The 15,134-nt window shown below is 52.9% G+C and overlaps 1 protein-coding gene across 5 annotated transcripts in view; it reads right to left on the bottom strand.

The window, feature by feature from the left end:
• Nucleotides 1-828: 828 nt before the first annotated feature.
• Nucleotides 829-15,134, bottom strand: part of KIAA0232 (KIAA0232 ortholog) — an 84,093-nt gene continuing 69,787 nt past the window's right edge. For 4 of the 5 annotated variants that reach the window (XM_045990370.1, XM_045990380.1, XM_045990391.1 and 1 more), the window contains 3 exons: nucleotides 10,027-10,135; nucleotides 5,418-5,515; nucleotides 829-3,309 (listed from right to left, as the gene is read on the bottom strand). In XM_045990370.1, the coding sequence (XP_045846326.1) occupies nucleotides 3,130-3,309; nucleotides 5,418-5,515; nucleotides 10,027-10,135 (387 nt within the window). In that variant the 3' untranslated portion in view covers nucleotides 829-3,129. The remainder of the gene's footprint in view (nucleotides 3,310-5,417; nucleotides 5,516-10,026; nucleotides 10,136-15,134) is intronic. The other variant, XM_045990400.1, reaches the window with a different exon arrangement.

The following is a 15,134-nucleotide window of genomic DNA, read 5'->3' as shown; positions in this document are numbered from 1 at the left end:
CCTGCTTCTCCCTCTTGCTCTAACCCTCACTATTGCTGTCCCGCTTTCAAATAAATCTTAAAAAAACAAAACAAAACCAAACCTCTCACATATACCTACAATCACAGCCATGAGATGACGTCTGAGTGAAAACCCACTTCTGAAGTCCGAAGAAGGGGCGCCTGGGTGACTCAGTAGGTTAAAGCCTCTGCCTTAGGCTCAGGTCCTGACCCCAGGGTCCTGGAATCAAGCCCTACATCGGGCTCTCTGCTCAGCGGGGAGCCTGCTTCCTCCTCTCTCTCTGCCTACTTGTGATTTCTATCTGTCAAATAAATAAATAAATAATGAAGTCCGCAGAAGCAGGGACAGCACCGTCCTGTCACCTTACACGTTCTCTGCAGCCCTGTAGGTGCTCAGCTGTCTGGAGAGGCTTTGGGCACGCATGGGAGCAGCTTCCAGCGCCCAGCGATGGAAGTGCAGAGGAGTTTTCCCTTATACTTTAAAAATACACTGATTTCTTTTCCTACAATGAACGTTGATCGTGTTAACATAGATTTTTTTTTTCCCAGAACAAAAATGTCCACACCTCTGGACAAAAATCCCATGTTTCTTGCAGGATTCAGGTAGGAGCTGGGGTTGGGGCGGGGGGGACTCGTTTACCAGCAGGCACCCCCCCCTCCTTTTCCAGCAAAGCAGTGCACCAGCATTCTGAGCAAAGGCCCGTAAGAGCTGCATGCCCTTCATCTGGAACGATGTGACCTGGACGCTTTCTATTTTCTCCTGATGCAGGTCACTTAATGCTGCGGATCTCTAAAAGATCCTCTGCTATGATAAACAAAGACAAGCAACTGTTTTTTGAAATTTTTATTTGGTGTTAACTCCACAAGAAAACAAAAAAATCAGTTACTCTGGTGTACGTGAAATCAGAACAATACAACCACGGGGAAAAAAATCTCAGCCCAGGAATGGAACATGGGTACTTCAGTGCTATGGATATGCAAATGCGCGTCATACCACAGTGCGTCTCAGCGTTTTGCCAACTTTTTAAAAAATGCTTTTTCATTGTGATCATCCATTCACAAAACTAAAAACCACACTTTCAACTCTGTCGCTGAAAGCCTCTGGACTTCAGCCATTTAGCTATGAAAACAAATAAATACATAATCTGTTAATCCCCTTGCCCATTTTATAATCCATCCCCGTTCCCACGTGGAAGGTGCACTGTCTTCCCGCCAGTGCATGAGGAAGTCGGCACCTCGGCCACCTGGAGCCCTGTCTTGATAAAAAGCAGCTGTCCAAAATCAACTGAGCTAAAGGTTGTATCTGAAATATATTTATTTGGTCTCTGCTACATAAGCAACGATTTCTAGAATGATCGTCACTGTAGTGATTTTAGGAATTTACAACTTCCAATTCTTTTTTGCCTTTGCTGTTAAATTATATTTCAGTGCAGATGCTAATCACTTTTTAGGAAGCTCTGGAAGAAAGAAAAATACATAAAACCTTATAAAGTCTGTAAATAAATAACAGCAACATAAACCTTACATGCACACACACACACCCCTGCACATGTACACACACACACACACACACACACACACTTTAAAGTGTCATAAGATGTGCCGAGTACGAACAAGCCCTGGCGTGTGTTGAGACCCCAGCCCACCGTCCACTGGGTTTCTCCCAGCAAGGACACTAAAGCCGGGGCAGCTCTGCAGCCCTGGAGTCATCTGTGTGCTCAGTTACAAGCCAGGCAACCGCACCCGCGGCTTGGAGCAAACCAGGGATCTCCCAGCCATTCCAGCTCCCAGCTAGCGAAGTGCACGTGTGTACCGCCTGCTGAGACTCGTGGTGAAGCTGTCTCATCCATGCCAGACTTCTCTGCCATTCCTGGTGTTACGGACACGCTAAACTGATTTTACACATTAGGTTTTGTTTGTTTGTTTTTTAAATAGAAAAACAATTTGGTTTTACAAACACTGCTCCTCGTAGCTTCACCTGCTGCCCACTGGCGTGAAAACTCGAGGTGGTGGCCATCCTGAGCGGACAGAACTTGGAGGAGACGGACTGACTGCTCAGCTCCCATGGAGAGCGGGAAGCGAGTCCCATGAAGCCATCACAAAGGTCTGGGAAAAAGGACGTCTCTGCCCGCCCCCAACCCACCACACAGAACTTGCCCAGAACATTCTCGCCAACACAAAATGAAATCTAAGCTCTACTTGATCACAGCCATGACAGCGGCTAGCTGCAGCAGCCAGGGCTTCTCCGGGGTGACGAGGCGGCCTGTACTGCATGTCAGACGTTTATAATTTGGAGTTCTGGAGGCTCCGATTCAATGGAGGTCACCAGAAAATCATGATCTGCAACTAAGACCCTCACCACAAATAACCCTGAAGGGCGTTTGGCGCAAAAGTCACCACAACGTCAAACAGGCCGGCGGTACGCCCTTGCCCCGCTCTGCCTCCGCTGCTACCCTGCACCTCAAAGCCTTGGCTCCTCCAGTTAGCAAGAAAGTCACAAACCATAGTATCTTCCATGATACTCAAGGGGGGAGAATCCTAAGAGAGAAAACAGTATTTTTTAAGTCTCTAAAAGCACACCCTTGTGGCTCCTATGGCAAATGTACACGAGAGCTGACCTTGTGAAGCCCGTGGATGTCACCCATGCTTCCCTCTTGCCTTGAGAAAAACCCCGATCCATGGCAGGGGTGGGTGTTATATCCCAGTTCTGAGAGAACAAAGCCTAAAGGTTTCAAAGCTCAAGTCTCTGGAGAGCGGCAGTGGCCGCGGACACCGCGGCGCTAAGGTGACAGTGACCGGGCTGCAGCTGGAAGGACAGACAGCAACTGCGGTCAAGATGTGGAAAGCAGGGTTGCTTCTAGACAAGCACATGCACACCCATTCTTGATTTGACAACACAATCTAGTCTATTTCAGATAGCCAAGAATTCAACAGCTTGGAAAACAAAAAATCTTCAACAGGATAGCTGTCCTCAACTCTAAAATAAGCAAGAAGAGAAAGATAATTGCTGATCTGAATCAGTTAATTGAAGAAGAAACCTAAGTTGTTGCTTTAGATTAATAGGCCTCACAAAAGGGTAATTTGCCATCACATATCGCTCTCAAAAAATAATTTGTACTACACTGCAGGATTAGAGATGAGTTCGAGAAAAGAGCTCTTCTTCGCCAGGGTCCACCCACTCGCCTCCGCCCTCCGAGCCGGAGCCCTCCGAGCTGGAGCTGGCGCTGGAGTAGATCTTTCTGCGGAAGCTGCTGGGTTTTGCTCCGGCACCTCTCTCTCCTGCACACCTTGCTTCATAAACAGAAGACACCTGGGATGAAAGAAACAGTTTTCAACAGATCAAAAGCCAGACTTTTTTCCCAAAGGGCTACATGAAACACTCCCGACATACAGAGGGCAAACAGCAAATCGCTGGCTTCCTGGGGAGACCCACAGGTGACGAAGAGCTGCACTGCTTCGGGGCAAAACCACCACACTCTCCTCTGCGATCTGGAAAGCGGCCAAAAGGCTGATTCTGTGAGTTGAGTCCCTGGGACAAAACGTTCCAAGTGTGAGGACTGACTGCACGAGCCAAGGTCTGAGGGCTGCCCCGCTGGGGGCTGGGCCGAGCACCCGGAACCCGGGGAGGTCGGCGTGGCTGTGTCATTTCTGGGCTCACATTCTGGGAAAGCCCACAGCAAGCCAACCAAGCAACAGCATGGCACGCCACGGTTTTTGTAAATGGGATGCTGCGGCTGACAGGGGAGGCACAGGCAGGGGACACACACACACACACACACACACACACACTCTCTCTCTCTGACAGCTGCGGCAGGGGAGTCCCTTCTGAGAAGTGTCCTCACCTGAAGGCCGAGAAGCAAGCCTTGTGCAAGGAACAGCCAGAGCTTGCCTGGGGGCCGGGCTTCAGAAACCAGAGTTCTAAAAACTCTCTATTGTGTGGGACTGTCCCCCACACACCAGATGGTCAGCATCTCTGTCCCCCAGGACACACTGACTGCAAATGGCAGCCCCTCCCTAGTCACAGCAACTACCAATGCTCCCCAAACCCCGTCAGACTATGAGTGACACCACCCTCCCCCTCCACCGCCATCTGCAATGCCGCCCCCCACCCCGCCCCAAGGTGATCAGCAAAGCTCCCGTCCCTCAGTGGCCAGAACCAAGCCGCCCCCACCGGCCAGTTATAGTAACCAGCGACATCCCGCCGCCTCTCCAAGTCACAGTAACGAGCAACGCCCACCCCCTCCCCCACAGTAACCAGCACACCCCCAGTCACGGTAGCTAGCAATGCCCCTCTCCAACAGTAACCAACCCCCCATCATACTAGCTAGCAGTACCCCTTCCCCAGTCACAAGAACCCCCATCACAGAACCCAGGACCACCCCCCTCCTCAGAGTAGTCAGCACCCCCCATTTCCAAATGGCAGCACTGTCCCTGGTTGGGACCCCTGAGGCAGCAGCAGAAGACAGCCACAAGGAAGGACAGAAGAAAGGATGTGAGGCCAGAGGCACATGAGGGCAGAGCACGAGAGGGCCTTTCTGGGCAAGGTGCAGGGACAGAAGGCCATTCTGGTTAGGAGCGGGAATGGCTGAATCCCAGCGGAGGCTCAAGGCTCAGGTCTGCACTTTGCAGTGAGGCTGCATGGCCTCAGACAGGATGTCCTGAGTCTGTGCAGAACGGCACAGGGACAGCCCCCCCGCCCTCATCAGGCGTCGTGAGGAACAGCGAGGGGGTGCTCAGTCTGGACAGGGTGCAGGAGGTGGGAGAAGGGGAGGGTGGGGTGGTCAGGGCTAGGGGCCAGAGAGCGGCTCTGAGGCATGGGTGTGGCAGCGGGGGTGCCACAGGGCACCCCCCACAGAGATGGGAAAGATAGGACCATGGGTGCCAACACCCTAGGGTGCCCTGGGGGAAAAGTCCTCGCAGGACCAGCGCTGACACAGAAAAGACACACACGTGTCCTTATTCACCCACCCACCTGCCTAGCGGGAGCTCACAGGCCTGGTGGGGAGACAGTGCTACAGAAACCAAAAGCAGCCCGGGTCAGGGCTGAGGCCAGAGTGCCACACAGGGCATGGTGAGGGCAGAGGAAGGTAGGGTCCATCCTTGGAGCTCACCAGAAGGGTCTCCCGGTGCTGCCCACCCAAGGGCTTCTGGAGGAGTGCCAAGATCCAACTGGTAGGCAGGAATTTCCAGTGGCAGCACTGGGAACAGACTGGGGGTAGCGAGGACAAGAGTGTGGGAAGCCTTGGTAGTAAGCGGACAAGGTGGGAGGAGATGGAGGTGGGGACTGAGGGCCTGGGAGCTGGGTCACCTGGGACTGGGGGGGGAGGCGGGGAGCTCCCAGGGCTCCCAGGCTCCAGCCTGAGTGGCAAGGAGATGTGGCTGTTAGTAAGTTAGTAAGGAGGAGGACAGTCCACTTACCCTATTAAAATCTAACAGACGCTCTTCGTTACTGGGTATGTCTTTACCATCTGGACACTCTTCTATACCATTCTCTCCCTTGGCATTTGTATAACAGTCTTAATCATTTTGAATGGAGAAGGGAAAAGAGGGAAAGGGGGGGAAATTTCATTAAGACACAGTTATGAAACATACATTTTTGTTCCATTTTTTGCTGAAGTCAGATCAGTTAGGTTTACCAACCCTTTGGAGAGTTTAAGCAGTCACTAAAAGCAGACACGCACACACCAGCCAGCCAGGTATGCACGAGCAAAATGCTATGTCCACTTAAAAAATCTAATAAATTGTTTATCGAGTTTTTAAAAGACAGGCTGGCATAACCAGACATGCCTATTATCCCAGCATGAGACAGTCATTCAACAAAGCACATATTCACACCAGTACTAGGGTAAGCCCTGGGAACACAGGATAAAGACCAACAAGGCCTGAGCTCTCACGAGTGTACGGAGTGCAGAGGGAAACAGATGATGCAGTGCATGTGTGTTCATCTAACAAATGAACAAAGGGGTTTCCAACAGGATGAGTGCAGTGGGAAAGACAGAATGGCAACCACCTTGTCTGTTCCCTCTCAAGCCAACATCACGCTAAAGCTCATCAGCCCTGTATCTGCAGGACAGGGAAGAGAAAGGAGGCTTGTGGTCTGAGTAGGCAAGCAGCCCACAGAAGGGAATGGAACTGGAAGATGGAATTAGAAGGAATCAAATAAATCATTTAGTGCAAAGGTTCTCAGCCCTGGGAGCTTGAAGCCCAGCCCACCAGCCCAGACCCCCACCTGAGATCCTGACGGATCTGGTCAGGGCCAGGTGGTTCCGATGTGCAGCCATCGCTGACTGCTGCTGGTCTCAATCCAGACCAGCAACCCCACACAGCTGCAGAGACACAGTGACGAGAGAGGAGACAGCTGGTAGGCCCAGGGCAGACCCTGGCTTGAAATCACCGTGTGCAAGTCCTGTAACGCCCCCAGTGGAGCACGTTTCCTGTTGACTGTGGTCCAGTTACCATGAGGAGTTCAAGGAGATGACATGCTCCCCATGCGAGACACGGGAGCAGACAGGACTGATGCTCAGTGACCGCTGTGCCCTAGTACCATTGGGAGTTGGCCACATCACATTCTCCATGACCTTTAGCTCTCTCTGCCTGCCTCAGGACCTTGAAGTCACCAGCTCAGGTTCATGAAAATAACCCGGACACCGGGACTACACACACAGGAGCGGACCCCTGCTTCTGCACTCACCTGCGATGTAACTGGCTCTCTTTGAGCCCCGGCTCCCTCAGCTCTAAAATAGGGTCACCATCTGCCCGCCTGGGGTCCTGTGCACAGTAGAAGAGGTGACGCGCAGGCAGCCTCAAGAACAGCGCTGGCATGCTGGCTGCTGAACCAAGACCCCGGCTGGCTTGCCCACTCAGCTCGCCTGACCAAGCACCATGGGCCCCATGCGCCCCGCCAGCTCGTCACCACAGGGACGGTAACGGTCTCCTGGACTAGGATATGCCCTGTGTGGAACCAGAGCCAGCCCTCCCTGACACCTGCACTTCCCGGCCCTGCTGTCAGGATTCTGTATGTACAAAAGGAGCTCGTGACACCACAGGTGTCAGGAACGGGCAGTGGTGACTGTGGACAATACTCTTTGTGATCTGCCTGTGGACGGCTCCCGTGTTCCAGGTTAGGACCACGTGCCAGGCCTGTGCTACGTACGTTACTTGTCAGAAGTACCCCCTCGGGGAGGAACTATCTTTAGCCTCTTTCTACAAACACCAACAACGGAGACACAGGAGGTCTGGTCACTGCCCCAGGTCTACCAGCTGGCCATGGAGGCCCTGGGCTCCAGCTCTGTTCTGTCTCCTGAACCCTTAACTGTTATCTGTATGGTTTTCCTGCAGGGCTTTTTCCAGAACACTGAGCTAACACCCACACACTTACAATGAGTGAGCCTTCCAAAGGATCAGAATTCAGTGTATGAGCTCTGGAGACCGCCACTCAGGACAGACCCGTCACGGCTTGGGGTGCGCAAGGCCCTCGTGCTCCGGCTGCTGGCTTCCGGCAGACCATGTCCCCACCGCGCTCTCGCATTGCTCCCCTCTGCCAGGCACACCGGGGTACATCAAGTGCATCCTGCTCCAGCGTCAGCCAGAGCTGCTGCCCGGGCACCTCCCACTGCAGGTGGCCTCCACTGTCACAGGGCTCATGTCCTCACTCCCTTTGCTGGTGCTGGGATGTCAGCTCATCAGGAGGGCTCCCAGGGCCTGCACAATGCAGGCCCGTAAGCAACACTGGCATGCGGCTACATCTGTGAAGGCACAGGTGGCGGGGTACGGGGCTCAGACTGGCACCCGGGCAGCAGGTTGCCTGGACCAGCCGGCTCACTCCGAGTCTCCACCTCTTGCCTTACCATAAAAACAGATGGTCCCCCTCCTCTCCAGGGAGGCTGGGAGCTGCCAGGTCACCCCTGACTCAGGGGCTTGTTATTAACCCCCAGTCAGGCTACAAGAGACTCCAGTCACTCCTGCTGAGGGCAAGAAGCTCCCCATTTTCCCGGCCAACCTGCTCCTGAGACAGCTCGCCCCACCCCCACAGGCCGCGAGAGTGAGGCTGGTCATGTCACGGTGACAAGGCACCTGTGCAGGCATTTAATGCATAGCTGTGAGGCAAAAGTCATTCCAAAGCCTGGTGGCCATTACCTACCCACTGAGAATCTCTGTCACTTCACATTAAAACAAGCGCCGCGCACTAACCATCCCTTAAGGACCCAGGCTAAAGGTCAGGACTGACTCCTAACTAATGACAAGAAACCAGACTGAGGCTGCCAAGACGCCCTTGACACACTAATGAAGCTTGAACTCAGCATCTGAGAGCCATTCTAAACCCCCACAGGGACTGGTCTTCTGGACCCCCAGTGCTGCCTACTGCCACTTCCCTCTGTCCGTCTGGCTGCACCACTCCGGGGCACTGGGCCTCCCTTAGCTGCATTCCTGTTAAACTCACCGGCGACTGGACACTCGCCAGATGCATGGAATGGATCTACGTCACGGCCAGATCTGGGCTCCCCTGACCCTGGCGCCTCCCTGGGCACTGAGGGAAGATGGTCTGGATGCGAGCCTGAGCTTGCCGGTTAGTGCAGGATTCTGGACAAACCATCAGACCTGAGTCTCAGCGCCTCCTCATCTGTAAACTAGCGCTGCCGACTGCCAAGGCTACGGTGGGGCCTACGTCAAAGGAAAGCCTGGGAGCACTGTAAACCAGAGAAGGTGGCCCAGATACTAGCTCAGAAGCAGAATGACCGCTCTCTAATAAATGCAGTTAAATAAACAAAGACGCTAAAAATGAAGACTCCACCTTGTGTTCTTTCTGACCCAGCAAACCTCTGGGAAGGAGGAAGGCAGGCTCTGGCAAGGGCATTCAGGGGCTCACAGCACAGAGAGAAGCAAACAGCACCCCCACCATTGGTGAAGGCCAGGCTTCAGAGGGAGGCCAGCGCTGGTGGCCCGAGCACTGGACCGAGCCAGGCCCGGCAGGCAGTGAGCTGCGCCATGGGCTCCACAGTCATTACATGAACCGGGAGACACGACAGACATGTGCATGTGTGAATACTAACCAATGGGGTATGTGCCGCTTCCAGCTCCAATGGCAGAGACTGTCGGATGGCACAGCCCACAGCAGCCCGGGGCTGGCGGCATGCCCTCCGCAGCCCTCACTCCCCCCAGGCTTGCGGAGTTTCATAGCTGCCAGACATGTCCACCCAGGAGGCTCCCAGATCCAAATCCCCTTCACCCAGTGTGCTCCTGCTCTGTCTGCCCCCTGCAGGTGCCCCTCCACCCCCTCCTGCTGCTCACGCCTCACAGAGTCACTCCCGAGGCTCTGGCATCCTCGACTGAGACCTCTCCGTGCTGTCCTCCCATACTCCCGCTGCAGGGCCTGAGGCCAGGCCTTGACCCTGGGCCTCCCAGACAGCCCGTGCCAGGGGCCCAGAACCCCAGCTGGTACCAGAGCCGTTCTATCCCTTCACCACTCTGCTGTGAGTACTGTCCTAAAACACACACGGACCTGACAGCCTCCAATTTGCTGTCTTCTCAGTGGCCGTCCCTTCCTGCACACCACACTCCACCCATACCAGCGGTACTCCCGCACCTCCAGCCAGGCTTCTTCCCTGCCTGCCTTTCTGACCTCAGCTACCACCCAGCTGGGCCCACTTGGGACCACTGGACCCAGAGACCCTCTTACCCTCCTGCAAGCTGTCCCTTTCACGGGGTCTGCCCTCCCCCACCTTCCCCACCTAAGCGGCTTCCTGAAGATCCCCCCACAGGTGATTCCCCCAGGATTCAGAGAGATCTTGAACAGGCCTTGGCAAAGGCCAGTCCTGCTTTTATGCATTTCCATGCCTTTCCCCACATTAGACTAAGGGCAGGCTCCAGTCCTCACTCATCTCTGCGTCCCTGGGGCCTGACAACGCCACCACCCGGAAGCCTCCCGGTAAGTGCCTGGCGGACTGCTATTCATAGTGAAAGAATGTATTGTTCTTAATGAAGAGAAATCCAAAATGATGAACCAATGACCTAACACAGGCCTCCTTACCTTCACACTCTGACGCAGGAAAGAGAGGAGAGTACAAGGCTTTTTCCCACCAGGTCTGCTTTTCTTGACTCCTATTCATTCCTTGAACATCAGTGTTCAATATGGGAAACTGTTTAGGTTAAACAAATATGAAAGAAAGTTTACAAACTTTCAGGATGAAGGAGAAAATTCAAACATTATTAACTAGGAACTACAAATCCAGGATTTTTAAACTGATGAGTTTCATTTTTAATATTGTTCTAGACAAGCTGAATTTATTTATTTATTTTTAGACATTACTTTTTTTTTTTAAATATTTTATTTATTTGACAGAGAGAAATCACAACTAGGCAGAGAGGCAGGCAAAGAGAGAGAGGAGGAAGCAGGCTCCCTGCGGAGCAGAGAGCCCGATGTGGGGCTCGATCCCAGGACCCTGGGATCATGACCTGAGCCGAAGGCAGAGGCTTTAACCCACTGAGCCACCCAGGTGCCCCTAGATGTTACTTTTAAGTAATCTCTATACCCAATGTGGGTCTCAAACTCACAACCCTGAGATCAAGAGTCACATCCTCCACTGACTGAGCCAGCTGGGTGCCCCAACGAGGTAAATTCAAAAGGCCTCAGGGTTGGGGCACCTGGGTGGCTCAGGTCACAATCCCAGAGTCCCAGGATTAAGCCCCGCATTGGGTTCCCTGCTCAGTGGGGAGTCTGCTTCTCCCTCTGCCCCTACCCCACACTCATGCTCTCTCTCTCAAATAAGATCTTAAAAAAAAAAAAAAAAAAAGTGTTCATAACATATAAAGGACGTTTTTCTTAAGAAAGACTTATGGTGGAAGTGAGAATGAAGATCTCTTTAAAAAACAGGACAAGGGGAGCCTGGGTGGCTCAGTGGGCTAAAGCCTCTGCTTTCAGCTCAGGTCGTGATCTCAGGGTCCTAGGATCGAGCCCTGCATCAGGCTCTCTGCTCAGTGGGGAGCCTGCTTCCTCCTCTCTGTCCACCTGTGATCTCTGTCAAATAAATAAGTAAAATCTTAAAAAAAAAAAAAAAAAGACATGATAAAACCCTTCCAAGGCAAAATATCCCCAATTAATATCCTGGACAAGGCAAATTTCTAGATTTGGGAAATGCAGAGAAACAATAGGGTGGCCCTAAGTGTCCACTGGTATGATACGCTCCAGGGAAGAGAGAGGACCCTCTTCTTCACACACTCGGCAGGAGGGAGTCAAAGACAACAGCACGGGATGAAAGAAACTGAAGAGGCAGAATTACCAACCTCCACGTCTTTTTAACTCCACTATGTGCTTTGCTGAGAACCAGAGGACGCTGGGATTCAAGCCAAAGAAGGCCTGTGGACCCCGTCTGCACCCCCTGCTTCAGAAGACATTCTCACCATGTGTTCAAGTTTAAAACCTGTGCTCTTAGCAAACAATGACTGTCAGTCCTCTGACAGGACTTTGTTCTTCTCTTATATGTGAACTGTCTTACGGGTTAAAGACTTTTTGATTCAGTGAGTTTATTATTTAACTAACGGGAAACACCTCAAACCTTCATTTTTTTTCACTTCACATAATTTTGCAGAAAGAAATATTCTTAAGTGAGACACTGAAGGAAAACGGTACCATGTACCCAGCATGGCCAGTTAACTTCACTACGTTCTCCCCCAGCTTCCTCCAACAACAGTAGTCAGCACCCCTCTGTTACAAGCAGGACAAGACTCAGCTTCATGCAAACAAAGCCACAACAGCCAAGGCCTACGGCTACTTCAAGGACATTAACTGCATTTGGCACATAATTCACAAAACCCCTAGACCTTTCCAGAAAGGCCTTCTCTCCAAGGAGCACCTACTCTCATTATCTGGGAGAGGCAAGAAGGCTCCCTGGACAGTAGAGCTGCCTTCCTCCCCAAGGCACCACTGCAGGCAGATGGATTTGGAGGCAGCAAGTTTTCACCTGCAGCTGTGCAACGATTAGTGTTTACTCATGCGACCCCGTCCCAAGACCGTGGGAGTTGGGGCAAGGGTAAGAAAGGGAGGGAGAACTCTTTGCGGAGTGTGGGAGACGGCTAGGAGAGCAGGCTGGAGAGGTCAGCATGAACGAGAGGAGGCTAGACAAGAGTAGAGCGGGAGAGGCAGGAAGCCTGTTAGGGAAGAGCCCATGCCTTGATTGTCTGTGTGTCTCCAGCACAGGGCCTGCACAAAGTGGATGCTCGAGTCCGCTAGCCTGAAGGAAAGTCTCTCCCCTGACGCAGGTCCCCGATTATGTGGCCCACCATCCTCCACCCACCCCTGCCCCCGACCTGTTCAAGTCATGCCAGTTTCTGCTCTAGTTCTAGGAAATATGTTGCATCCTCCTCTTGAAAGTCAGTTCCCAAGGCAGAGTTCTCTGTCCTGTTCTGTGCTACACTGAGTACCCCTTGATGAACATGCATCATCCTAGGACATCACTGCACAGCAGCAATGACCATGCTTTCCTTAAATAGCCTCTTCTGGATGCACAGATTCCGTTTCTGGCTGACAGGGAATGGAGGGAGGGAAACCAGACGAGGCCACAGCCGTGGGTGGGCTGGGCTCCACTGTCCCTGTGCAGCTCTCCCTCTCCCCCGACAGCTCTTGGCTCTCTTTCTCACCTGCCAGCCTGTCTTCAGACGGCACCTTCACTGAGAAGCCAGCCCAGAGCTCTGGCTTCTTGCGCCCAGTCCTCCAGGCGCCCCACTGCGCTGCAGCCGTGAGCCAGCTCTCCGCCCTCTCCACGATGTGGGCACACCGGCGCACTGAGTGACAGGCCACAGGCTGTCACTGAATGTGACCCAGGTAGGGCAGTGCTCTGTGCTGGTCCCCCACACCCAGGCCAGCACTCAGACAGGGCATGCTCCCCAAAAATACTCAATGATGAATGAAACCGTGAAGTAACAGAGAAGACAACAATTTAAGCCAGAAAGCCTGACCAGAAATGTTTTCCAGCGAAGACGGGATACTAGAAAGTCTTTAGAAGCTGGAAGCTGGGTAGGGGGCACCTCCCTGCACTCTTACTAAATCCTCCTGGGTTTGGGAAGACAAAGGTCCCTGCTGTTCCTCTTTTGAGTTCTACTCTGGGAAGCGCACAGAGAAGTGCCCCTCACCCACAGTCCGCTCCCACCCACCTGGGTCACAAAAGGAAAAGCCAGCTCATGTACATGAAGAGCTGCAGAGGGCCACTGAGACCAATGAGAGACCCTGCGTGGCAAAGCAGAGCAAAGAACTCAGGCTCTGTCCCTGACGCTGGGCTTAGGGGCAGGGACTCTACCCCTCTGGGCCTATGTGGCCTTCACAGTCCAGGGAGGGGGATAGAAACCCATCACAGGTCACTGTGGGCATTCAGCAGGATAATGGTGCCAGGGCAGAGTGGGCACAGCGGTTGGCACGGGGGGCCAGGTGCCATACCCCCTCCACTCATCAGAGCCTTCTGATGCCATCACACATCGCCTGTGGGCAAAATGGCCTTCTTCCTGGGACTGGACTGCAAACTCTGGAGGGCAGCCCAAGCTTTCTGCTGCTCTTCTGTGCTCCTGGACACGTGCTGCTACGGTGGCAACAGGTCAGTGACAAGGAGAACCCTTACACCACAAACTTACAGAGAGACAGACATTGGAGGCACACTGTGCTGCTCCTCACCTCCCATTTTGTATTTCAGAAGCCAAAAACTGACCGCTGTCAGATGCCCCCTTGCCTTTGCTGATGCCGTTCCCTCTGCCTCGAGTGCCCTGCCGCCTCCTCACCCTCCTGCCCCAGGACGCTCAGATGTGTGCCACCCCAGGTGAGAGCCACCCAGGTGTGCGCCACAAGCGTCCCTCCACGCTTTACTCACTCATGCTCACTGCTGAGATGGCTTCCTTGGGCTCCCGAGGCCTTCTGCGGTCACCTCCACCACGCCACCTCCCCTGCTCCCTCCAGCTACATTTGCCCAGATGCCCTGAAATGTAAGGGCTCGATAAACCCTAGTACATCTGTCCCAACAGTGGAACAGGACACAGAAAATCAAGAAGGCTGATTATAATAAAGTGCCATTTCTCCGAGAAGAAAAACAGAAGAGGAAACATATGTGGATGTATCTTTGCCTCTACACACATAAACAGCCTTGGAAAGCCGCGCTGGGACGCAAGTTTGCAGCTGCCATGGGAACGCCCTGTTCATGGTACACACACCCTCCCGTAACGTCTGTATTCGAACCAGGTGAATAAATGACCTACTTCAGTTGAAGCAAATGACTACTTCCAAAGCAGTCTTTGTAACTAGACTGACTTCTTCCCACCTAAGGACGGGGACTTGTTTGTACATGACACCTACCTTAGTGATGAGCATGTAACGGGTATTCAGAAAATGTTCGTTGTACTGACTGAACAAAGTTTTTGAAAAGAATCCATGCTTCTGGACACCAATTCTATTAAAATTCCTACATTCTAAGTTTTCTCTTTTCAAGTAAACTCCACACCCAACGGGGCTTGGGAACTCACGACCCTGCAATCAAGGGTCAAGGCTCTGCCAAGTGAACCTGCCAGATGCCCCTAGAGTTCCTACATTTTGGTCCACTTGCTCTGAGCCAGGTGGCCTTGCACTAGTGACCTTTACCACAGGGCTCCCAGACCGCCCTCTCTCAGGAAAAGGGGGAAGATGACTCTGCTTGGAGCTCGCCTGGACTGCCCAGGCAGTGTGAGAGTGGCAAGGCAGACACCATCGTCACTCTGGTCCCCGCCCGGCCCCCATGCTGCCCCTTAGGCTCAGGCTCTCAGCCTTCCAATCCCTCATGACGTGAGCTCCACCCGGGTCTACAAGGGAGCACCAACGCCCAGAGCCTGGGGGTGACCGGGGCAGGCCGCTGGCTGACAACCCCACAACGTCCCTGCATCCCGTTCTAGCCGCTGAGACCTTAAGACAACCTGGAATTCTGATAACACATAAATCCATCAACACACTAGAAAGTGAAGGAATATGGCACTTGTATGATGTAGAATCTCACTTCTTCCCAATCTGGAACCAGGTGAAATACAAAGGTACACAAAGGAATATTCAAGGGTACAAAGCAGGGACAACAAACAAACAGGTGAAGGCTAACAACATGATTGCTTCCCATTCCTGGCAGCTCGGCTTCAGTG

This window comes from Meles meles, chromosome 2 (genome assembly GCF_922984935.1).
Source record: "Meles meles chromosome 2, mMelMel3.1 paternal haplotype, whole genome shotgun sequence".
NCBI lineage: Eukaryota > Metazoa > Chordata > Mammalia > Carnivora > Mustelidae > Meles > Meles meles.
Note: the sequence above shows the minus strand (reverse complement) of the source record. Positions and strands in the feature narration are given on the sequence as shown.